This window comes from Lepidochelys kempii, chromosome 9 (assembly GCF_965140285.1).
Source record: "Lepidochelys kempii isolate rLepKem1 chromosome 9, rLepKem1.hap1, whole genome shotgun sequence".
NCBI classification, from domain to species: Eukaryota; Metazoa; Chordata; order Testudines; family Cheloniidae; genus Lepidochelys; species Lepidochelys kempii.
Window position 1 is genome coordinate 62,478,471 of NC_136388.1, and position 23,821 is coordinate 62,502,291.

Genomic DNA, 23,821 nt, shown 5'->3' on the forward strand with positions numbered 1-23,821 from the left:
CTAGATGACCTCCTGAGGTCTCTTCCAACCCTAATATTGTACGATTCTATTATTATAATGCAGTGTTCCCAATGACTCTCTAAAGGAATGGATCTTTCATCCGTGCACCTCATGGATTACGGGATAGGGTCCCAATCCTGCCTTCAGTTACACCCATAAAACCCCCTTCAGAGTTTGGGGGACCCCTTGATCCTACTGAACAATTAATTCAGAGGGGGGAAATCCATCCCCCCCCTTCAGAGAGTATGCAGGCTTTCCTGTTTGCAGAGGTCAGCTGCTGGACTGTGGGGGGCGCTGCCCTGAGATGGGGGCAAGGCAAAGAGATGGATGGATGGCTCAATAGCCCCCTGATTTCTGCAGCCCAGGGAGAAGTGCATTTAACAGCCTCCATCCTGAGCTGATCCCCTCAAGGGGAGGGGATGGAGAGGCCGTGACTCCTCGTGCTGCACTGTACGCAGGCCTATACATTACGGCCTCGCCGGGTGGGGCCAGACGCAGCAGCCAGGAGGGACAGCACTGCATTCTCAGTCAAACACATGTGTGTTAGAGGAGGACAAAAGCCCTCCCCCATGAAGCAGAGCCCGGAACAGCCTAGGGGATCATGGTCAGCAAAAATAAATCCCCTTCTTAGTCCCAAAGGGCTAATGGTCCTGATCCTCAAAGGCATTGATTCCGATTGGAGTTAGGTGCCTAAATGCCTTAGAGGATCCAGGACAATATCCCTCCAGTATGACATGCCATATGTCCCAGTTAGCCCACTCCAGCAGCTCATCTAGCCCACTCCAGCAGCTCATCTGGAAGCCCATGGCACCCAGTCACAAAACTCCTCTTGCCCCCAGGGGATATGAATCTCCTCCCCTGGCCCCCCAGCTCTCAAGGCCACACATTCAAATCCAATTGTAAAGGCTTTCACAGACAACCCAGCACTTGGAAGCTGTGTCCAGAAGGCAGACGTCTGCCCCCGGGTGGTTATCTGAGAACTACACACCCATGCAAGCAGAGCAAGGACAGTACCATACGCAGAGAGAGTCAGGGCCTGTGCAGATTGTGGGCAGGTTGTGAGCCCGGAGCAGCATGGCTCCCTTCGCAATTAACCCTGAGGGCTGGCAGCTGGAATTTCCCTCTAATTAAAAAGCCCCCTTCAACCCAGCCTGGAGTAGGTTGCACATGGCTCACAGCTTTCCAAACTGAGAACCCTGGACTGGAGTCACTGGGCATTTGGGCTCTCCCGGCTGCAGGGCACGGCCCTGCGCCCACTGAGCTGGGCACAGAGAGGCATGAAGCCAAGGTGGAGATAAGCTCAGAGGCCCTTCCTGCCAGACCACAGGATGGACAGGGTCTTGGAGATGCAGGGCATGATCACAGAGTCCCAGGAATGCTGAACTAGGGCACCTCTGGTTTTGTGGGAGGACTTGGTGGGGATCTCAGCTGTGCTGTCTCTGAGGCTGGAGAGCTCACAAAATGGTTCACTAGCCATTGGAGTTAAACCAAGGTGAACAAAACTAAGCCAAACTGGGTTGTGTGTTCCCTGTTACCCCACAGCACTGCCCGCCCTCTGCCTCCTCTGGGGATCTCAGCCCAAATGCACTGTGTAGGAAGGGACACACCAGCTCCCAGTGCAGCTACCTTCGTGCTGGTACACAGAAACCCCTGCCCGGGTGGGGCAGGGAATCTCATCCATCAGGCACTGCCACTCACGGATTGTACTGGAGCCAGTTCAGAGCTGGTGCAAGGTCAGCCCTGGAGCAGCCCCTCCACAGAGCAAGATCAGCACGGGTCCTGGCAGGGCAAGGTTCTGCCCTGCTGATCTTATCCTGTCCCTAGTAGTAAGGGGACCTCAGTGTCCACGGCCCAGCCATGCCTTGGTCTCTGCTATGGTGAGCAGAAAGGCCGTGGGGGGGCGATGGGCCCGTGGGAGATTCCCCCCCGCAGCACCGAGGTCCCCCGGCTGGGCGGTGGGACGGCTCTGGGGCGTAGCCACCCTGGACTGGCAGCAGCATGGCACAGGCTGCCCCACCGAGCCCTACCTGTATGTATCCTCCTGTGTGCTTTGAGGTGGGAGCTTTTCGTGTACACCTTGTTGCAGCCCTCGAAGTCACACTGGTGAATCCGCCTCTTCTTCAAGTCGGGGGACTCGGCCCGCTGCATCCGGGCCACCGGCGACCGCGACCTGGGCAGGGGGAGACAGCAGTGTCACACAGCGCTGGTTCCTGGGGGCCCCACCCTCTCCCTCCGGGCTGGCACAGCCCCTCGCAGCAGACTACGCCTGACTTGCAGCAACCAGGGAACCATAGCTCCACCCCAGGGATGGCCTTACCTACCACAGCCGGATTCCACCCCCACAATGGGTAGCACCATGCCAGTGCCCTGGGCAGTCATTTATGAAGCAGCTTTGTGCAGCCTCATCAACGTGGGGGAGGGGAAGCCGATACTCCCTCCCCTGCTGGACAGACCCAACAGGCAAGCCTTGCTTTCTCCGCCCCCAGCCCCGTACTACGCAGGTGCCAATCCCAGCTCTATCACCAAGAAGTGGGCCCACCCCAGCCATAGACCAGGGCAGTGTGTGGATGGCACTCACTCTCTCTGCAGGTCCTGGAAGGGGGCTGAGCTGCTCTCCGTGACGCTGTCCTCGCTGTCACTGTTCATCTCCAGGGGGTACATGGAGCTGGGGTCAATTTTCACTGGGGAGGAAAGAGACCCACTGAAACCGGAGATAGCCCCAGAGCCACATCCCCTTGCTCTGTCCCCAGCTCTGACCAGGAATCAAAGCCACTGCACCATGGGATAACGCTCCCTCTGCTGACCTAGAACCCACAGGGTCCTCCTCCTGGGCTGCAGGGATTGGTCACCTCACCCCTGCCCAGAGCTGTCTGTAACATTGGCCGCCCCAGCACTGGAGCCCTGAGTCCCCTCTCAATCCATCTCTCCTGCCCCTTGCCCAGTCACAGGGACATGAGCCAGCAGCACAAGGGAGCTGCCTGGCACAGCGGGGGGATGGCACTGGATGGGGTGCGGAGGACTGGACAGACAGGGCATTGGAGTGGTGGGGAAGGTTTCCAGCCTGAGCCCACAACACTTCACCCAGCCCCAGAGCCCAGCTCCGGGGAAAAACCTGCTAATCTGTCTAGCGGGAAGCAGCGCCCCAAGCCAGCAGGGGGTTGGCAGCATCTCAGCCCCCACCAGTCACTCAGAATGGGCTGAGACAGGCCTACCCGTGCTCTGAGGGGCAGCGGGGCCTTCGACACGCCCAGCACAGGAGTCGGTCACAGAGCTGGACAGGGACCGGCTCGCACCCCAGAGCAGGACACCTGGTACAGCTGATGGGGTTGGGGGAGGGGGTTGGCAGCCTGGGCAGGGATGGGGCCCAACAGTTCCCCGGCCCATCCATGGGATCCAGACCCAAGACCCAGGCCCAGCCCCACCACCTCGTCCCCTCCCCACCCCCTGGGCAAGGCACTGGAGCATAGGTGCAGCCATCAGAAAGAGCTCCCCCTCCCCCCGCTCCTGGTTCATTTCAGCTACTCCCGCCCCCCAACTTCCACACGTGTCCCTGGCCAGAGGGGAACCAGCCAGGGCCTCCGACAGGAAGCGCCTGGGAGTTCTCTGCTCACCGGATGGGAGGCAGGAAGCGCTGGGAGTGGGGGGAGCCAGTCTAACTGGAACCAGAGCAGCCTTGGAGCCGGCCGCAGGGGGGGCCTGGGAGGGGAGGTCAAGACCCCACCCTGTGGTGAGGGAGAAGGCAGCCTGCCAAACCCCCCCTTACCCCACTCCCCAGGATGAAGGGCAGACAGACAGCCTCCTCCCACGGCTGACTGACTCACAGCCACTCGACTGTGGAGCCAGGCAGCTCCCCAGCACTGGGGGGCCCGCCTGCCCCGGGCAGGAATCCCAGCTCTGCCATGCAGCTCCGGGCAGTGTGGGAAAGAAACAGGCACTGAGCCCAAGGTGATGGGTGCAGCATGAGAACTGGAACAGATAGGGTGGAGTGGGGCCTGCCAGGCAGTTGTGAGGGGTGGCTGATCCCCTCCCCACAGCCGGGAACCACCCAGCGCCTACCAGTGCTGATCAGCCAGCTGAGAATCAAACCCACCCACAAACACACAGAGAGCAGGGACCCCTCCCAAGCCTCTGACAGGAATCGCACCCATCCCCCAAACACAGAGCTGGGACCCCGCCCAACCCCACCCCCAGCGTACACACAGAGCAGGGAAACTCCCTTCCTCCAGCTCCAGTAGGAATCATGTTCATCTCCCAACTGGGAAAACTCCCCTCCCTCCCCATCTCCCCCAAACAGGACCACCACCCTGCCCCCAACACACTTAGCCAAGAAATAGCCCATTCAGCACCTCCCCTCCATCCTACCCAGGTGGTCCTGAATTCTGGGTATCCAGTTTCACAGGGCCCTGTTGGACAGGCTAAGGGGCCCCAAGCCAAGCTCCCACGCACTGAGGCAACTAGAGTCAGGGACCACCTGTGAAAGCGTGGCTACAAACCCACCCCTCTCCTGCAACTGGGGAGCCCCCCCTGGAGCCTCCCTTGACCAGTCCCATCAGTCCCGGGCACACTGAACTGCCAGCGTCAGGTGCTGAGTGCCGCCCCATACCCCCAGAGAGCAGCTCCCAGGCAGCCAGAGCTCCCAAAGAACAGGGAGGAAGCCAGCTGAGCCAGGCCTTTAGGGAGAAACCCCCTCCCACCCCCACATCAGTAGGCAGGGTCTGATGTGGCTGCACCTTCTCAGGGGTGGGCTCCCGGGCACACATGCTGTGGGTGCAGGGCGATGGTGCAAAGGGTGGGGGAGATTCGGTGCAGAACCATTGGCACCCCACATGGTGCAGGGCTAGGGCATATGGAGAGGGAGCTGCGGGGCCAGTGGAGGGAATGAGGCTGGGAAAGAGGAATGGCAGGGGGAGGGGAAGAAGAGATCCAGAATACACTGGGGGAAATCCCAACTGCCTTGGAGAGAGCAGCTGGGGGACACAGGCTCCGAGCCCGCGGCCTGCTGGCAGGGGGGATCAGCGATGGGACTCTCACAGACACCATGGGCTCTGGTCAGAGACGGGCCAGCAGAGCAGATCCCGACTATGCTAGTGCAGCTGGGACACCCAACAGCCTTTCCGATCGCCAGGCCGGGCCTTGCCTTCCAAAGCACATGCTGCATTTCCCGGGAAGTGACTGAGCACACGGCAGGGCTGACGCAAGCCCGGCTGGAACATGGAGTTAGACACCTAGCCCTGCTCCCTCTTGCTGGGTTTGAACTCGGAGCCCGTGGAGAAGGGACCGCCCACCTACCACAACTGGCCACTTGGGGTCAGGGGAGCGTCATGCAGCATCATGCACCTACAGGCGAAGGAAGGAGGCAAGGCATTTGCCCGCTGGGCACCACATGATGCCTGCCCATTGCAGCAGTGCCGGCACGCCAGGCTTCCTCCCACACCCAGACAGATGGGCTTCATCACGCTCTGGGAGCGGAGCCAACAGGACCTTATGAAGCCCTGGCTTGGCTGCTGCCTTATGACGCTAGCCCTGGTGAAAGGTACCAGATGGACAGCTCTGCCACGGAAGTGGGTCAGCGGCAGGGCAATCTTCCCCCACGATGCCCCCAGCTGACATGCTTAAGCCCTAACCAGGAAGGATCCCATCTCCAGGGGTCCAGTCTCCATGGCCCAATCTGTCCATGGCTGGGCCAGTTCTGGGATCCCTCCACGGCTCTGCCAATATCCCTCAAATCCCAAGCTACTGCTTCACTCTGCTAGTCCAGTCCTGGGCTCCCCAAGCCTGACCCACAACCCCGCTCCCCCATCTCCCAGTGGTTCCTGCTCTGGGCTCCCCTACCCACTGATCTCTGCTGATGCTCCTCAAATCCTGCCAACACTCCTCAATCCCAACCCACAGCCCTGGGGAAGGGAAGTGAGCCCTTACCAGATCCGGCGTTCTTGCCATCACCGCCGATGAGGGGCACGGTGATGGCGGCGGTGACTCCGTCTGTGGGCATGGTGGTGTAGACCACGGGCAGGGACTGCACCACCACTGGGATGGTCTGTAGATTGCCCATCTTGCTGGGCAGGTTGACCGAGGGGATTGTGTGGATGACGTGCAGGATCTGCTGGCCCCCGCTGCCCTGCGTGGAGGCCAGGATGGAGCCAGGGGACAGCACGGCGGGGATGGCGGACGAAGAGCCCAGCCCCGTGGGTGACATGGAGACCACAGGGGCCTGGATGGGTGGTGCCACCAGCATGGGCGAGGACCTGATGGAGGAGGGCAGCAGGGTGGAGGACTGAAGAGACACCTTGGGCTTGTTGAGTGACAGGTCCACGGGCTCGGCCTGGGGCTGGTTGCAGTCGCTGGCCAGCAGCTCTTCAGGAGGCTCCGTCTTTATGTCAGTCAGCAGCACCGGGGGCTCTATGGAGCTGTCCTCCAGCAGTGATGAGGAGCTCATCTTGGGCAGCACCTTACTCTGGACTGAGCCTGCAGCCTGGGAGAGACAAGAAATCAACAATGAGGGCACCGGGGCGTGGACTGAGTGAGGCCAGCACATGGCACTTCCCAAGCCCTCCACTGGGAGGCACTGCAGCAACTGGGAAGGGAGAAACTGCCCCACACCCTGGGAGGGAGGGAAATACCAGTGTCCCCCATTTTACTCATGGGGAAATTGAGGCACAGAAAGGGGGAAGTGACTTTCCCAAGATCACCCAGCAGATCTAGGAACTGAACCCAAATGTCCAGATTCCCAACCTAGTTCCCCACCCACTGGGCCACACTGCCCAGCATGACAAAAGCTCCATGCAGCAGGGTCAAATGGGCTCTCAAGAAACGCATCCCAGCACTGTAGCTAGTCACGGATAGAGACACACAGGGTACTGGCTCTGTGGTGTGGGAGGGAAGGGTGAGGTAGCTGGAACCAACCACTTCTTCCAGGTCATTTTGCTGGCAGATTGCTAGCGTCTCCCCCGGCACAGACTCACTACACAGGGGACAGGAGGGAGCTGGACTGCAGCCATCAGACGCACAACAGAGCTCAGCCTCTCAACGCCCATCTGTCCAGGTACTGCTATGGCCATGCTCTCCACAGCATTGGAGCACCTGGGGAGGCAGGGGCCATCACTCCCGTCTTCGAGATAAGGAAATTGAGGCACAAAGGGGGAGAGCAGGTTTCCCACTGCTCACAGTGAATCACTGGTAAGGCTGGGAGGGAGCGCCGGAGTCCTGGCTCCCAGTCCTGTGCTCAGACCATGCTGTGGGCATGGGCATCACACCGCTAAGCACTACACTGGATTAGAAGGGAGAGCAGATGCCGGAGACATTCACCCTGCCGTGTTACACCGTAGCCCCAGACGTACCATGGTGTGCGTGGAAGAACCCTTGCATTAACCCTTGCGCTTCCAGAAGGCTAGCATTACCCGCACGCCCACCAACATCCTCCCTCGGGAACGCGGCATGAGAAACAGCAGCGTTCATGGGGTAAGCTTGAGAAATTCCTATTCTGGCTTTTTCTGCATTTCGTTTTTAAAAAGAAAGAACTCCTGCCCCGCCAGTTCCAATGGAATGATCCTTCCAATGCACCCAGCCGGTCTGGCATCCCCTCAGCCAGGGGATGGGAGGCAAGAGTCATTCACTGCATGTGTGCCTGTGTGCATGCAGGGAAGAGAGCCCAGATTCGGTGGGAGGGGAGACAAGGAGTGAATCTGGGTCATGGGATGAGCCATTTGGAACCTAAGCTTCGGGACCCGGAGCCAGCCGGGTGGAGCAGCCACACAGAGCTGGCAGAGGGCCACTAGGCTTTAGGCTCCTGGTCTGAGTCAACGATTCTCTCTCGCTCCCATTGCTTCAAAGCGGGGCACTTGCTAAAACACCCGACAAACACCCCATGGATGCTGCCCCGGGGTACCACTTTACCGAGCTTCCTGGTGTGTGGAGAAAAGAGGGGGGAAGGAGAAGAGGGATGACTTCAATCCACAGCCAAACCCTCCCTCCCCTGCCACTCTAGAGCAGACGAGGAGGGGTGGGGTGGGGAAGGGAGGAAGCACAGCTCCAGGCAGCTCCGAAGCCCTGGCCTTTGAAATCAATGTGCTGGACACCCTGACCAAAGTCAATTAGAAAATGAGACTCCCCGCCCACCCACCAGTTCAGCCTGGTTCCCCGGCTAGGCCTGCTGCAGGGCGTGGGGATGGCTCCATGACTCTCTCCAGTAGGGAGACTCCCACATGCTGCAACATGCAATCAGCTCATCTTACACAATGCTTCTGTCACAATCCAGGGCAACTGCACCTGTTAAGTTCCTCAGCCGTCCCCAATCTTGGGTACAGACCTGCATCTCGCTTCCTCCTGGCTAGGGTTTTCCAGGCTGCACAGCTCCCTGCCTGCACTGGGATATTCTGAGCAAGCCAGACTGCCTGAACATGCCAGCGTCTGCTCTGTGCTTGCTCTCCGAAGAGCTGGAATTGCCAGCAATCACAAGCTACCATGCAGCTCTAAGCAAGCACATTTATTCTTAAGGTAAAAGCATCACAGAGACCATGTCTTAAAAACAGTAAAAAAAACTTACACACCTGCTTACCAGAGCTCACTCCCAACTCCAAGGAGGGCTCTGGTAGGAATCAGCCCTCCAAACCCCCCACCACAAGGTCTTTCCTGTGGTTACAAGTGTACAACAGTCCTCAATCAGAATCAGAACAGTTCAGTCTGTCCTTTGATCTTGGCCTCATGTAACAGGTGATCAGCAGACAGAGGTCCACCCACTGCAAAAGACTGGGTTTGTGCATAACTGGGAGTAGGGAATTGCATTCATATCCCTCTACAAATTTCCCAGCAAAACCACTTCACATATATTGTCCCAAAAGACCATTTGTGTCTGCCACATTGTTCAGTATAGTCCTTGGATCATCCAGGCCCATAATAATACTTAACCGTTACAACTACTAGAACAGACTCCAAAGATACTTAAACTTAATTCAATAAGGTTTTTCCAAGGATACTACAGGAAATCGCCATGTCTGTCACAACCTCTCATCCCAAAAGGCCCCACTATACACAGGCAGCAAATGCAGCCACTTCTGGGGTTGAGAGTAGCGGCCAATGAAAACACAGCACAAAGAGATGAAACGAGAGAACAGGAGTATGTTACAAAGGATATAGGGGCAACCACAAAGGGCCAGGGAATTCTGAATATCATGCAAAGCGGAAAGGACCCGGGTGACAAAGGTCTCATCTGAAAAAATTCCACCCAACCCAGCAAAATGTGGTGGAATGCCACTGATGCACCTGGGAAGTTTAGTTTGGCTGACTTGACTCTGCCTGGATCTGAACCGACCCTTGAAAGGAAACAAAGCAGTTCAATCAGTAAGTCATCCCTTCAGTGCCGAGTTAGCCACTGGAGTGACTGACACGGACAAGCTAGACTTGGGTTGAGTGCTGCACTGAACACCTCTACATAGCGGCATCTTATGTCGTAAGCATCCAGAAGAGGCTGCCTAGCTTAGTGCTTAGCTATTTGATGAGTAGGACAAGAAAAGGGTGATTTTTCAGTTCCCCACAAGCTGCTCCCTGGAACGCTCTAGGTGTGATTGCCGAGCGCTATTTGGACACCTTCCACTCCCAGTGACCTTCAGCCATCAGCCTGTGGGTTATGTAATGCTGCAGGAGTAAGGCTAGCACGTGTGTGGATTTTGTTTAAAGGGCAGCTCGCGTCAGAGAATCATTCGCTCCTTGAGTCAGATCTGCTTCTGACACAAACAAGTTGCTATTCCTGTTCGCCCGGCAAAGCCAAGACGGCGGCCTGCATTCTAGTCAACCTCGTGTATCATCAACACCATTGCAGCCGATCGCAGCTCCCAGCTCGCCGTACAGCGGAGAAGCTGAGTGGATTTTCTGATCCCAGGCCTGGTGGTTAGAAATGTCATCTCCTGCCATGCCAAGCTGATGGGGAAGCCCCTTGGGAGGACAGGGAGCGACAGAGAGACCCGGGGAGCAGAGACACTGAGTAACATGTCGCTTCTGACTGGAGCATTCGTTGACACCAGCTTGGGGCCAATGTGCAATGCCAACATGCCATGTGCGGGCTAAGGATTGCACTAGGTCATTACAGTGCTGGCTGCCCATGGGTAAGGGTAGCCTGGGAACTGGACTCCAGCTACCCTCTTTAATGAGGGGGATGAAGGATCTTGTGCTATGGGACTCTCCTGAGCCCCACTGGCATGGCACCCAGGTCTACCTGCTTCTGCCCAAGATAGAAAACGGGATGCAAAATTGTAGACACCTCGCTATTGGTCTCTCAAGGGCTGAGCACTCTCAACTCCCACTGGCTTGCATGGCAGGAAGAAACACTCAGCACCTTCCAGGATCAGGCCGCAGAGCCCTGAGGCTCTGGGGCAGCCTGTAAAGAATGCAGGAACATACTGACAGCATTCAAGAAGGAGTGTAACACCATGGATGAGGGCTCCCAGGCCCAGCCACCACATCCGTGGAGTCACACTGCTCCCAGTTCAAGCCAGCAGGGGAGAGGGAGGTGGTATTACTTGCTGGTTGGTGCAGATGAGCTTGGAGTCAGGACTCCTGGGTTCTATCCCTGCCTCAGTCACTGTGTGACTCACTCTGTGCCTCAGTTTCCCCAACATGGGTCAGGTGATACTCAGCTGCCTGTCAGGAGGTGGCATGAGGTTTAATTAACATTTGGGAAATGCTTTGAGGCCCTCGGCTAGAAATGCAGGTAATGTTTCCACAGAGCAATCTAATCCCATGATTCCCTATGCAGTGACATGGAAATACCCGGCACTTCCATTGGAGGAGAGCTCTCCCCATAAGCGCTCATTGACCCGCCCCTCTCCACACTGACACACCCCATCCAGCTTTTACACACATAGTTTACCAAGGCACAGAGGTGTGACTGACCAGCCAAGGTCACACAGTGACTCCAGGGCAGATCTGGGAATACAGTCCGGGCCTTCCCGCTTCCAGCCTGGGCCCTAACCACAGCCCCGCCCCGCCCTAACCACAGCCCCGCCCCGCCCAAAACAGCAGACATCCCAGAAGCACAGTCCTCAGGACACTTTCCCCTTGATTTCTGATGTGCCGTCTGGTCCTGTTCAGCAAGAGTGGGTCAGGGCGGGGTGAGGGGGGAAGCTTGGCAGAGGGATTACGCTCAGTAAATCCTCTGTATGGATGGACACACTCCCTCCCCAAAGCATGGACAGATTTGGGATAGCAGCAGTAATGTGGGGCACAGATCAAGGCTCCTCCATCCAGCAACTCACTCCCAGCCCTTTGGCAGAGGAAGAAGCAGAGGGAAGCGGGAAAGGGAAACGCTGGGAGGGGGAGGGAGATGGAGACAACCCCCGCTCAGCTGGGAGGTGGCACAGAATGGCTTGACACGAGGGAGTCACCGGGACTTGGAGGAGGTGACTCAAGAAGGGGGCACTGAGATTTGATGCCATAGGGAACATTAAATAATTGGTACTAACCCGCCTCCCCCTGAACATCACAATCTATTGGCAGCCTCAGCAGAGACATGGTGACACCCTGGAGATGGAGCTCCCCTCTAGATCAGGGTGGGCAGGGAGGAGCCGGCATCCCCGAGCCTGTCCCCCTTCTGGGGATACAGAGGCCTCCAGCGCTGGCAGCCGGGGGCCTTTCACCAGCACTGCTGCATTCACTTTTGAAAGAGCAGCCCCTCCCCTTCCCTTTGCCCAGCAATGCCCCCCAACCGAGTGCAGTCTGAACCAGCCCTGACAGTAGCCAGGGGAACGTATTCTCTGCCTGACCCAGGTCAGGTGCTGCAAGTCCAGGTGCTGGAAGCTTGCCCGAAGAGCTGGGTGCCCTGGCTCTGAGCCAGAAAGAGGCTACTGAAGACCAGGGCCTGCTAGTAGATTTCCACGGCTAACATGGTATGATGCTAGCAGAGCCCCAGAAGCATCCTGATCAGGGCATTTCTGTGCCGTGAGTGCGGCTGGCGTGGTTCATCTCATTGCAGGCTGGTACTTGCATTGCTGGGCCTTAAGAATGTGAAAGGTCTCCTAATGAACCTTAGTCCTAACCTGTATCACACCTTACTAGTCCAGTCCTGTGCTTCTTCGCCTAACACTGCTGTTCGCTGCCCCTCAATCCCAACCCACAGCCCCCACTCCCATCTCACCCCGGTTGCCCTGGGCTCCCCGCACACAGCTCTCTGCTGCCCATCAACCAACCCACAGCCCCGCATCTAGGAGTCCTGGGCTCCCCACACCTCGCTCTTTGCTGCTACTTGATCTAGACTTGCTGGTTATGAGTGCAGGTCCAGTCCTGACCCCTACGCAGCTCACTCCAGACCAGCACCACTGCCATTCCACACCCAAGCCCCTGGATCAGAACTGGGGAAGGGGGCCAGCCTGCAGAATGGCTTTGCAGGGACTGTGATGAGGCTACCATGGTGGATCTCATGCAGGACCTCAGCGAGGATGTGAGCCTTGATCTCTGAAGGCAGAAAGCCAGGGCACTGACCCACCACCTCAGACTGTAGTGCAGGTCTCGAGCAAGGGGGAGATGGCTGTGTGTGCACCTTCGGGGCAATGGCGGGCAGGGGGAGTCCTGCATCATACAAACACCAGCCCCACTCCTATGCAGCCAGACCCCTGCCCCACTGGCTCTGGATGCCAGCCCGCCCAGGGCACTGTGCTCCAGTGCAGGGCCTGGGCTGGGGAGAGGCAGCAGATGGAGCTCACGCATGCTGAGCCTCCACTGGGGGATGGGGAGGGAGTGGGAGGGAGAGAAGGAACAAAAAGCACCCCCCAGCACACCCCCAAGGCATGGAACAGGCCTGCGGGTTGCTATGAGAACTAGATCACGGCTGTGCGCCCAGGGAGCAGCTCATATGTCCAAACTCCATGCCCCTGCAGAATGGCCAGAGGTCACTGGGGCAGATCCAACTCTTCCCTCCCAGCCCAGCCAAGCCACCCACCTTTTTGGCCCTGTGGTTACACCTTAGCGCTGCGCGGGGGGGGGGGGGGGGGGGAGATCCCGTCCCCAGCCAAAAGGTTAAAAGACACGGCCAATCACAGCCCAGAGCAGCATGGGTGAAGTAGTGGGGTACTCAGCTGCCCCCTGGCAGCAATCAGGGGGTTCCTGGGTGGACCAAGGTGGAGCTGGGCTCAGAACCCTGGGCTCTATTCTGAGGCTCCCATAAACATTTACTTGTCAGCTTCCAAAGGGGCCCCCCGACAGACCAGGGTTGCCACCCCCTTCTGATCGTTAGCAAGGCAGCCACAGCGGCCCCAGGCTGGGCACACTGGCTTCGAGTACAAGACGAACCAGCTGGGGCCTGCAGCCTGCGCATGGACCAAGAGAGGCGGCTGGGGAGAGCGCTGGGTCGGTTTATTGTCCCTGCAGGCCCAAGAGATGGGCCAGGTGGGGGTCAACCCGCAGCCCCCGAGGAGACGACCCTCATGGAGCTTGCAGAACATTTGCCCATCCCTGGCTGCGAGGGGGTGCTGCTATGAGAGAGGACGAGGGCTCCCGCCCTGGCCAATTGGACTCCTGTGAGGGGGGCACCAGCTGCCCCTCCCACAGGAGATACAAGAGCAGGGGGTGAGCAGCGATATCCCCTCCCTGCTCACTAGGGGGTGCCCATACCTCTCCCCCACAAGATTCAGTGGGGAAGTCAGCACTGCGCTCCTCTGGGGCTGTGAGGGGGCACCACAGCCTGGCTACGTGGCACAGAGATGTCCTCCAGTGGGTCCAGTTGGCAAGAGGGGAATGGGCAGAGGTAGGAGTTCACTATCTAGGCAAAGCTGTGCCGAGCATCTCCTTGGGGGCGCATTCCCTATCGCTTTCCAGGCTGCTGAGGAACACAAGAGAATCCCACCCAGCCCTTGGCCAGCAGGATGGGGACTGGGAGAGGATGCCAGGGATCTGGGAGAGGGTTAACCTCAGGCACATTAACCCTTCAGGCACAGGGGTGAGTTGCACCAGAAGGTGGCTGGGTTGTGAGGGGAGGTCATTGTCCCAGGGAAGAAGAGGTCTGCAGCCAGGAGGCTGGACTGGGAGCCCAGGATGGAGCCGGTTTTACCCCCAGCTTGGCTGAGCACTAGGAAGCAGCAGGGACTCAGTGGCAGCAGAAGTTGGCACCACCTGGCATGGAGCCCAGGAGTGCTGGCGGCTGATGCCCAAGTGGGGGGAGGAGCAGGAGCCTTTGCAGGATGCTTGCAAAAGGCTGCCGGCATGGCTGGGAGAGGCATGGCTGGGGAAGCCAGGGGCTCAGACGCAACCCTCTCCTCAGATCCCAAACAGGGGGTGGGGGCATGCTGGGAGGAGATGGTCAGACTCACACCCTAACCCAGCCCTGACCTCATGTGCATGAATTGCCCTCCCCCAGTCATCTCCGCGCTCCCAGGACCCTCGCCATATAGGCCGCTGCTCTGGATAGGTGCACTGTCCTAGGTGGCTCTGATGTGCTGCCTGGCTGCGGCCCAAGCCCTTGCAGCCAGCCTGGTGACAAAACAAATCCTTCCCTTGGCAGGCAAGCCGAGACAGGCCCAACCCACGGCTGTCACTCCCTGAGCGGAGCCACCCACACAGAGATCCTGTTGAGAGCCTGCCTGGCTGCCTTCCTTCCCCCTCCCCGCTCCCTGTGGCAGCCACCTTAGCCCCACCGGCTATGTGCAGCCCCAGGCTCTGCTCAGGGCGTCAGCCAGGCCAGGGATTAGCTGCGCTCTGCAGGCCCTGCCTGCCCCCCAACAGTTATAGACAGAGCTGGGCTTGAATCCCAGGGGGGTTAGAAGCCTCCCGGTGCAAGCCACCCACCCCACAGTCTACAGCCTGGCTGATCCACCCACAGAGCCCTTCTCCACCACAGCCCATCCGACACCCCTTGAGATTTATGGCCTCCTTCAGCCATCCCTCTGCTTCCCTTCCCATCTGTTTTCCACACCCAGGCCCCTCCAGCCAGGCAGAGCACAGATTTCTCTTTGATCCAGGCCCCCCACCTATCCCCAAGCCTTTTATCTCCTGGCCAGCCCTGCCTCTCCTGTCAGTCCCACTCTGTGCAGTGCAGGTGTCTCTGACAAAACCATCCACGACAGTTGCTGTCAGGCCTTTTGCTTCACACCCTTCTCCAAAACCAGACACCAAGGCAGGATTCCACAGAGCACCCCCTGTCCCCTCCCTGTTAACTCCTTCCTGCCCACGCTGCTCTGCACATCACTGAGCAACCTGCCCCATGCTGCTCTCTGCCCCCTCTACCGCCAGAGGCTCAGTGCATCACCCCCACCAGCCTCCAAGCTAAAGAGAACAGGGGCTGGGTCCAAGAGTGGAAGCAAGCTGTTATGGTCAATCAGGCATTACTGCTCTGGGCCACCAGGGACAGCACATGGCCAATGCAGGCCAACTCTCAGTGGGAACAGCAAGGGGCCACCATTGAAAGGATCCAGAGACGCCCCCAATGATTTGGGCCTGCAGAGCCAGGCTGGAAGTCTCACAAGCCCAGCCTGCCTTGTGGTATTTCTGCATGGTCAGGGGCTGGGAGGAAGCAGCATGAAATATACAAAGAGTAGTGGGGACAAGGGGTGTGTGTGTGAGGATTTACGGATTGAGTCTTGGGCAAAAACGGGCAGAGGCAGGCTGGTTCTGTTCGACCCAGGCAGAATCTAAGCACAGAGGAAACCTACCTACGCCAAAGGAAGTTGGCAGGAGCAGAGCCTTTCAAGGCCCCGTACGCATGAGCTGTTAACGCTTAGGAAGCTTACTTAACACAAACATATGTGGATAGGATTTTGTGAGTTTCAGTTCTAAGGGTATTTCTTTCCCCTTGAGCAGTGAGTGAATTTAAAAATTCCCTGGCTGGGATTCCAAATATCGAAGCTTTGGGCTACGGTCAGAGGGAAACAGACTGGAGACGAAACGTGAAACTGACCAGCCCTGTTCCAAAGTGCCTGATGGGTTGAAATTGAAGCCAGCTGCCTCAGCCATTAAAAGGAAATCCATGGTTAAAGCTATTTTGTTACAAATCATCTAATCTGTTAGCAGGAATACCAGGAGCATAGGAAGCACCAGACTGGATCAGACCAGTGAGTCCACCCAGCCCCGTATCCTGTCTCTGACAGGTTTCAGAGTAGCAGCTGTGTTAGTCTGTATTTGCAAAAAGAACGGGAGTACTTGTGGCACCTTAGAGACTAACAAAGGTATTTGAGCATAAGCTTTTGTGAGCTGCAGCTCACTTCATCGGACGCATTCCAATGGATGCTTCAGAGAGATGTGCAAGATACCCCCACAAGAGACAGTTATGGGAGAACATGCCCCTACATATTTCCTCCCAGCCCCCAAGGTTATGCTTTGAAGCAGGAGGGTTCAGACCCCACTTTGGAGTTTATTGAAGGAAGATTTTTTTATTTCTTTTTAAACCACATACCTTAAGAAGGGGAAGAAAAAAAGAAAAAAAAAAGGAGTGAGGGCCCCAACCGGCTACCACTTGAGTCAACAGGAGATTGGGCACGGATGTCAAAGGAAGCTGAATTGAGCCCCCAAAAGAGCATGTGCTCTCCAGTTAAGGCAGAGCTATTCACTGCCTCATGGTGCACAGATCCCTGTGGGGATTAAGGGATGTTCAAGAACCAAGATATGCTGGTTTGGCATTTCCTTGTAATCACCTGGAAATCCAGCCAGAATGGCTGTGCATGCATAGCCGGGGAACAGCAGCCTCTGTCAGCTAGCTCTGAAATCATTAGCCACGAGCACCATCCCCTCCTGCGGCTCAGCGCAGCAGGAGAGGGGTTAGACAGGAAGTTGCCATGGGCTACAAGGAGCTGTAGCTTTCAACCAGTAAGTGGGATGCATGTGCCAGAGATCATCAGTCTTTAACCTCTAGGGGACTCCAAAGCAGCATAGGAATCCTGCAGCCCTCCCCTGGGGGCCTCTGATTTAGGAATACCATTCCCTGGTTATTGACCCAAATTGCCAGGCTGTGTTTGGTGCAGTCAGAACTGCCTGAGTGTGTGTCATAGTCCCTATATATTATCAGCAAAAGGAGATTCTCCATGAGCTCAACGGGTAGTAGTCTGTGCTGTTGGAGCATCACAGTTGCTACCAATTAGTCACAGCATGTGGCCCTGGGAGGCTGTGGAACAGAACTATGAATTCCTAGACAACACAGGCTTATTATAACAGTCCTCTGCCCACTACTGAGCAAGCTGTGTCCCCACAGCCCCAGAAATGGAGGATTGGGAACCTGTCCTCGAGCCCCAGGTTAGGAACCCAGCAGGCTCCTTTGAAGGAGGTGACCTCCAGGAGTACCTACAAACCTGCCTCAACCTCCCCGGGACAGTGTGAACGGGGAGCCCAATGCCCCTCAAATGAGTGAGAGGGGGAGCTGCTTTTAATGTTCGATCAGAGTCGCAAATGAACAGCAACAGACCCCAGACCCGCTCCCTCATGGAGAAGCCGGGAGGTACAGAGGGGGGCGATGCAAAGGGCTGCCAGCCAGGCTTGTGTCCTGCGAGCAGGAGTTCACCCGGCAAGAAGAGGGTCTGGAAATCCCTGTGTGGTCAACACCATGCCATCCTGCTGAAGTGCTGCCTCAGTGCATTGCCATGTGGCCCTGTGATTCCAGGGGGCCGGGCTCCAGCTGTCCCTTTCAGCAGTGCCTCACAGCGCACTATATCATGCAGCAGCCAACAAACATTCGGAGCACAGACGCTTAGTGTGGACAAAGCCAACAGAGCACATTGATCCCACGGGCAAGATACAGAGACCCCATAGAAAACCCATCTAGAAGGGTCCCCACAAGACGTGCTACAACAGTTGGTAGCAAACTAGCAGCCCAGTCCAGCCTTCCAACCAGCTTCAGTGACCTTACCGTGGGGCTAACTGTCACCCCAGCTTCCAAGATGGGCAATGGGGCCTCACAGCAAGGAGATCCCAGACTCCCAGCACCAAGGGTCAAAGGTCATGGGGACCAAGCGAAGGGTTGCATTCAGAAGTGGCTCCAAAGGAGGAAACATTGCGAGCGCTCTCAGATCCCAGGGATCAGCAGAGATGGAGATGCCAGGAAACTACAAGCCAAGATACAGCAAAGCTCTTTATATTGGAGGCTAACAGCACTGGGAGGACCAGCATTTCACACCAAAGTATTCCACAGGCTCGGCATAAACACACCACAGCTCCTGAGCATCAACACGGGGCTTGAAATCCAGTCTGCAGAACCCTAGCAGCGTATTTATAACACGCTCATTGCTGGGGTATCCGAGCTCAGCCCAGGTGAGAGTTTCCTAGCTCGTTCTCGCTATTTCCTCAGGGACACAGGAGGCGGATCCATGCACAGCAGAGAAGACTACACCAGACCTGACACAGAGCCAAACCTACTGTCCCACACCCATGCACTTCAAAGCCCTGGCTCCTTCCTAAAGCAAGAGATGAGGCCCATGGAATGGAATTGTCTCTCCAGTCTGCTTCAGCATCACCTTTCTCCTCCCTCACAAACCCCCACACACAGACAGCACCAAGCGGGAAAAAACAAACAAACATACTGCACCCCAAAAGACCCTATCAGACATAGGATTCGCACCGCCTGCAACAGCCTCATTCCCCACGTTCCCTCTCGCTGGTATCCAGCAGAGATTCAGGAATCACACTCAAAGCCACAGAAGCTTACATTTCTATAGTGCTCATCCCCAAGGGCCCTTCCACACAGAGATGCAGCCACCACTGGAGTGAAACGTGGCCACTGTTCAACAGCAACATTCCACAAGAGTTCAGGACAGGAAGTGCCAGAACAGAGCGCGTCAGATCATCCAGTCTGACCCACTGTATATCACGTCAAGCCCAACACCCAGAATTCAGCCGAAGTACTGCAGCCCATGGGCAGAAAACAGGAGGGACCAATGTGCACCAATGCCAAGGCCCCTGCAATGGCAGGGAGTTAAGTAAAACCTACCCAGATGATCCTAGCAATTACCCTACAATCCCATATCCAATTGAAACTGCAGGGGAAATGTAGGGAGACACTATGTAGCTATGGTTAGCAAAACTGGAATAAATCCCCATATTAGGGTTAGTATGATGGGATTTGTAACTCTGGGGTTGGACTGACCATCCCAGTATCTCTGCCAAGTTTTCATCTGATGTTCCAGAATTTCAGTTTGCACAAAAGTAAGGCCTTGTCTAGACAGCAAAGGCTGCACTGATTAATCAAGTTTCAGAGTAGCACCCGTGTTAGTCTGTATTCGCAAAAAGAAAAGGAGTACTTGTGGCATCTTAGAGACTAACCAATTTATTTGAGCATAAGCTTTCATGAGCTATAGCTCACTTCATCGGATGCATAAAGTGGAAAAAGCAGTGAGGATGTTTTATACACACAGACCATGAAAAAATGGCTTTTACCAGCAGGAGAGTGGGGTGGGGGGTTTGAAGTGATAAACACCCATTTTTTCATGGACTGTATGTATAAAACATCCTCACTGCTTTTTCCACTTTATGCATCCGATGAAGTGAGCTGTAGCTCACAAAAGCTTATGCTCAAATAAATTGGTTAATCTCTAAGGTGCCACAAGTACTCCTTTTGATTAATCAAGTGTAGCCTAACCATGGCATCCGCCTAATGTGGGCACAGTTCAATCAGTTTACACCTGGTTTGAGTCGAGTTAGCACAGGCCTGGTCTACACTAGAAAATTGGGTGGGCACAACTACATCACTCAGGAGTGTGTAAAATCCACACCACAGTTACCCCAGTGTAGACAGCACTAGGCCACCGCCATCTTTCCTGCTGGGAGTGTCTACAGCAGCGCAGTGGTTTAAGTGTGGACATGCCCTATGTCTGCTGAGAGCCTGATACAATAGCTCTGAGAGCTGTGAACTGCCCCATTCCCCTCAATGGCCTTGGAATTCGGAGGGCCCAGGAATGATCATTTAAAGGGCAGCACTGTTAGCTACAGAGGAAGCTTCTCCGTCCTCAAGCCCTGAAGCTTCCTGCTAGTTCTTAGTAGCTCAGCCAAAGACACTTGAGGGGTCCCGGATCAGCTGAATTCAGAGCCCCAAGATCCCTATGGATTTCTTTGTCTGGTTTTCCTTGACTCAGCCATAACCAGATTTGCAGAGGACACCACAAGTGGAGGGGGAAGTGCATATGGGAACCTGGAGAGATTGGAACAGCAGGAGTTGCAGGCAACATGGGGAGATTTGGTTACTAATGAATGCAAAGCTCCCGGCCCCCAGAGAAGAGATGAACACAAAGGGGGGGCAGGGAGAAACGTATCCAAACAGCTGCACCCACTGCTTTAAGGCGAGTTTATTTTCCATCCTGTCCTCTTAGCACTGTCCTGACATTGCCTTTCCATGTAATCAGGTGCTGGCCGAGTTCTGGTGGAGAAGCTGTGGAGGCCACATTGGGATGACATTCAGCATTAGGAGTAGCTCCGAGACTGCAAAGGGCTCAGGATTCTGCCTTGGGGAACAACTTTGCACTGACCAACCATTCGGCTCCACAGCAGGCTCAGCTTTCCTGGCGATCGCCAGGTGATAAACTGGGGAGAGGGCATGGGAAAGGCCTGGCAGGCTTTCAGTGACAACGCTGGAGCCTTGAGCCCTCCATGTCTCCCCAGCACACAGACAGTTCAGCCTTCCCATATACCAACCCTGGCTGAAGTTCTGACCTAGAGAGACAGCACTGCCCCAGGGGCAGGCAGAATTCCACCTGCAGCCACCTGGGCTCCACCACTGCTGCCAGCTGGGAACACCTGGCCCCATTTCCCACCAGCTGGTGATGGATCTCCATCCCTCCTAACCAGAACAGGACAAACTCAAGTGACCATGGGGAGAGAGACGCCAGTCCCATCCTGGACCAAATCATAGCCAAGGACACACTTTCTTTGGGACTCAAAGCAGCTGGGGATGGCTTCTGGGGGAGCTGGGGACTCAGTGGGGAGCCCAGAAGGGCTCTGGTGCGGAGGAGAGATCTGAAGTCGGAAGACTTCACACATGGCCAGTCCCAGAGGGGCACCCCAGATCATCCCACTCGCCTTGTCCTCATCCTCAATGATCTCACAAGTGAGAACAGACGGGACATAACAGCCCAGCATTGCTTGTGTATCCTCCCAGTGGGGCCCTTCCCAGGGATCCCCAGACTGGCCTGTCTAGCTGGGGGGCAGCACGGAGAAGGACTTCTTGGGAGCAGTTAGAGGCATCACTCAGGAGAAAGAAACACTCTTTTATCCCCTCCTTCCCAAGGGCTTTAGCAGCAGGGAGGTCCCTGACTCTTTCTACACCAGGGGCAACCAACATGCAGCCCCGCAGGCTAGATCCAGCCCTCATGAAGTATTGGTGTGGCCCGCATGACGCATATTCAGGCTGTGCAGAATTGTGGCATTCATTTAAAGTATGTTTCTAGCCCTCCTGGCTGCAGAAATAAAATGGGGCCCAAATGTAAAGTAAAGGCACAAGGTCTGCCTGAGTCTGCAGACAGCCTTAAACAATAACTCCAAGGGGTGAACAGCCCTGCCCTACTAATCTCACTGGGGTGTCATCTTTAAGGCCTAATGACAACACTTCTACATTAATATTCACTATTCCACTGCCAGATGGAACAGAAAATGGGGGTGGGGGGAATGGTGCCCTCCAGAGGTGGGAGCTGGAAGCTGCTGCAGGGAAGAAAATGCAGAGGGGAAAACAGAGGAGAGGGCAAGGGAAAGGAAAAGAGACAAAGGGGCACTGGCAGCACCCTGAGGGGGAGCAGATCCCCCACTGCATGATGTTGAATGCAACAATAACCACGTGAGGCAAACCTCCCATCCACACTGGGGGACCCCCGCAGAGGGAGGTGTGTGCATATCCTGGACCATAACAAAACCTGGAATACAGCCCAAACACCCCTTCTCCCCGCCAGTCCTCCCTCCTGCTGCTGCCACCCAGTGTCGGCTGAGGGCATCAGGCTCTTAAAGAGCAGGGGAGGCGAGTGGGTGCGGCACACCTTCCTCCTCCTCCTCCCCTCCTTAAAGGGGCAGTGCACACGCCACAAATTGTTCTCCCATCTGCTCCTTAAAGGTCCCCCATGTCCCAGCCCCCTCTTAAAGGGGCAGTGCACCCTGCTGCCTCTGGCCTTGCAGCCCGCTGGAGCTCTTTCTGCTTTGGCCTCCCATGCACCGGCTTTGGGGGAGGAGACAGGCACACACCCATCCCCCTCTCTGCACACACCCGCCCGCCCTCGGAGTCCAAAGGGGACCGGGGACTCAGAGCCCTCCAGGGCTGAGCAACCATCCCATGGCTTTAAGGCCCAGTGGGTGCCCCCTCCTCTCCAGGGCTGCTATGGCAGAGTGGGGGAGGGGGAACTGGGGCCATGCCCAGGACTGGTGCATGTGTGAATTGGGGGGTGAGAACGGCTGTTAAAAAGGAGAAGGGCAGGATCGGGGATGTACCCCGTGAGGGCTTGGGGAGATATCCTGACCCCCCCAGAAAGTAGCTCGCCTACGCCATGCAGCCCTGGAGTACAAGAGTGGAAAATGCCACCCCAGCATTGCAGCCTGCCCCAAGGGGAGCATCCCAGCTCCCCACCAGAGAAGCAGCCAGCCACTTACCGCCCAGCCGGCACGCGGTGGGCTCCTCCGGTACTGCACGGCGCTCATGCTGTCTGCGGGGAGGATCATGCTCCTGAGCCGGGCTCCGAACAGCTGCCCCTCACCACGCGCGAGGTCTGCACGACGCTCCTATTCCTGGCGGCCGGGAGCAGGCAAAGGAGGTGGGATACCAGCCCGTGTGGGTGCAGTCGGGGTCCCCCTGCAAAACCCAGGGCTCTGCCGGCTGGCGGTCAGGGTGGGTCCACCGTTCTCCCTCACCTCCTCCGGCCTGTACACCTGGCAACTTAGCACGCTGTCGAGGTCCCTAGATCCTCAGCCAAGTTTCTTCCCCACACGCCTCTCGGGTGAACAGAAGAACGCGGAAGGGGAATTAAAAAAGAACAAAACAAAAAAGGGAGAGATGTGGCCAATGGCGGCACCTTATTATTGATATACGTTCACGTTGGGGTCTGCACAGGCCCAAGCCTTCAGCCTTCCATGGAGATGCACAACCGCGAAGCAGTCAGAGAGCTCTGCTCCTCCACAGAGGAGTCTCTCTCTGAATAAAGAGCTGCCTGCTGCTGGTGTGTCTAGCCTGCCAGCCCTGGGCTGTGAGGTGTGAATAGTCTGACAGCTCCACCCTGGCCTGACCCTGGGTGGAGCTCCTTAAAAGGGACGGGCTGCAGAGAGGGGAGGGAAGGGAGGGGCTGAGTGCCAAGCCAAGCCTGCGGCTGCCGGCTCCTCCCCTGCCGCCAAAGCGTGCCAGTTCGCCTGTCCCCAGGTGGGGACGCCTCGCCGGGCAGCGTTCGGCTCCTTCCCCCAGCCTCCATCCCTTGGCACCCACGCAGAAGCCGCAGCAAAGTGGGTCGTTGCGCCAGCGAGCGCCCGGCGCTTTGGAAGCCAGGAAGGGGCAGGCAGGGAAAGGCAGCCTGACAACTGGTTGCAATATTTAGACACAATGCTCGCCATGGCAACGGCGAGCACACGAGATCCAGCAAGGACGGGGAGGTCACGGTGTGCTCCCCGCAAGGGGACAGACGGGGGAGGGGACTGACGGGGGGGCTAATCAGAGGCTCCCCTTAAAAGAGATAGATCTGGGCTGCACGCTCTCCCGCAGGGAAGGGAAGGAACCTGTAGGTCTGCAGCCTCCCCTCCCAGCAGAAAGGCAGCCCAATGCACGTCTGGCTAGGAGATTCCTGATAGGGCTTGTGCTAAGGCGGGGGGGGGTAGTGGCCTGTGACACCCCCCAAACCTTCCTTCCAGCCACATGCAGGACATGCACACCAGGCCTGAACAGGGCAAGAGAGAGATTCACACATGC

At 56.8% G+C, this 23,821-nt stretch overlaps 1 protein-coding gene across 4 annotated transcripts in view; it reads right to left on the reverse strand.

Moving 5' to 3' along the window:
• Window positions 1-23,821, reverse strand: part of KLF8 (KLF transcription factor 8) — a 93,034-nt gene that overhangs the window by 10,430 nt on the left and 58,783 nt on the right. For 3 of the 4 annotated variants that reach the window (XM_073360691.2, XM_073360690.2, XM_078854228.1), the window contains 3 exons: window positions 5,920-6,472; window positions 2,579-2,681; window positions 2,028-2,170 (listed from right to left, as the gene is read on the reverse strand). In XM_073360691.2, coding sequence (XP_073216792.1) covers window positions 2,028-2,170; window positions 2,579-2,681; window positions 5,920-6,472 — 799 coding nt within the window. Of the gene's footprint in view, window positions 1-2,027; window positions 2,171-2,578; window positions 2,682-5,919; window positions 6,473-22,521; window positions 23,138-23,821 lie in introns of those variants that run through there. The other variant, XM_073360689.2, reaches the window with a different exon arrangement.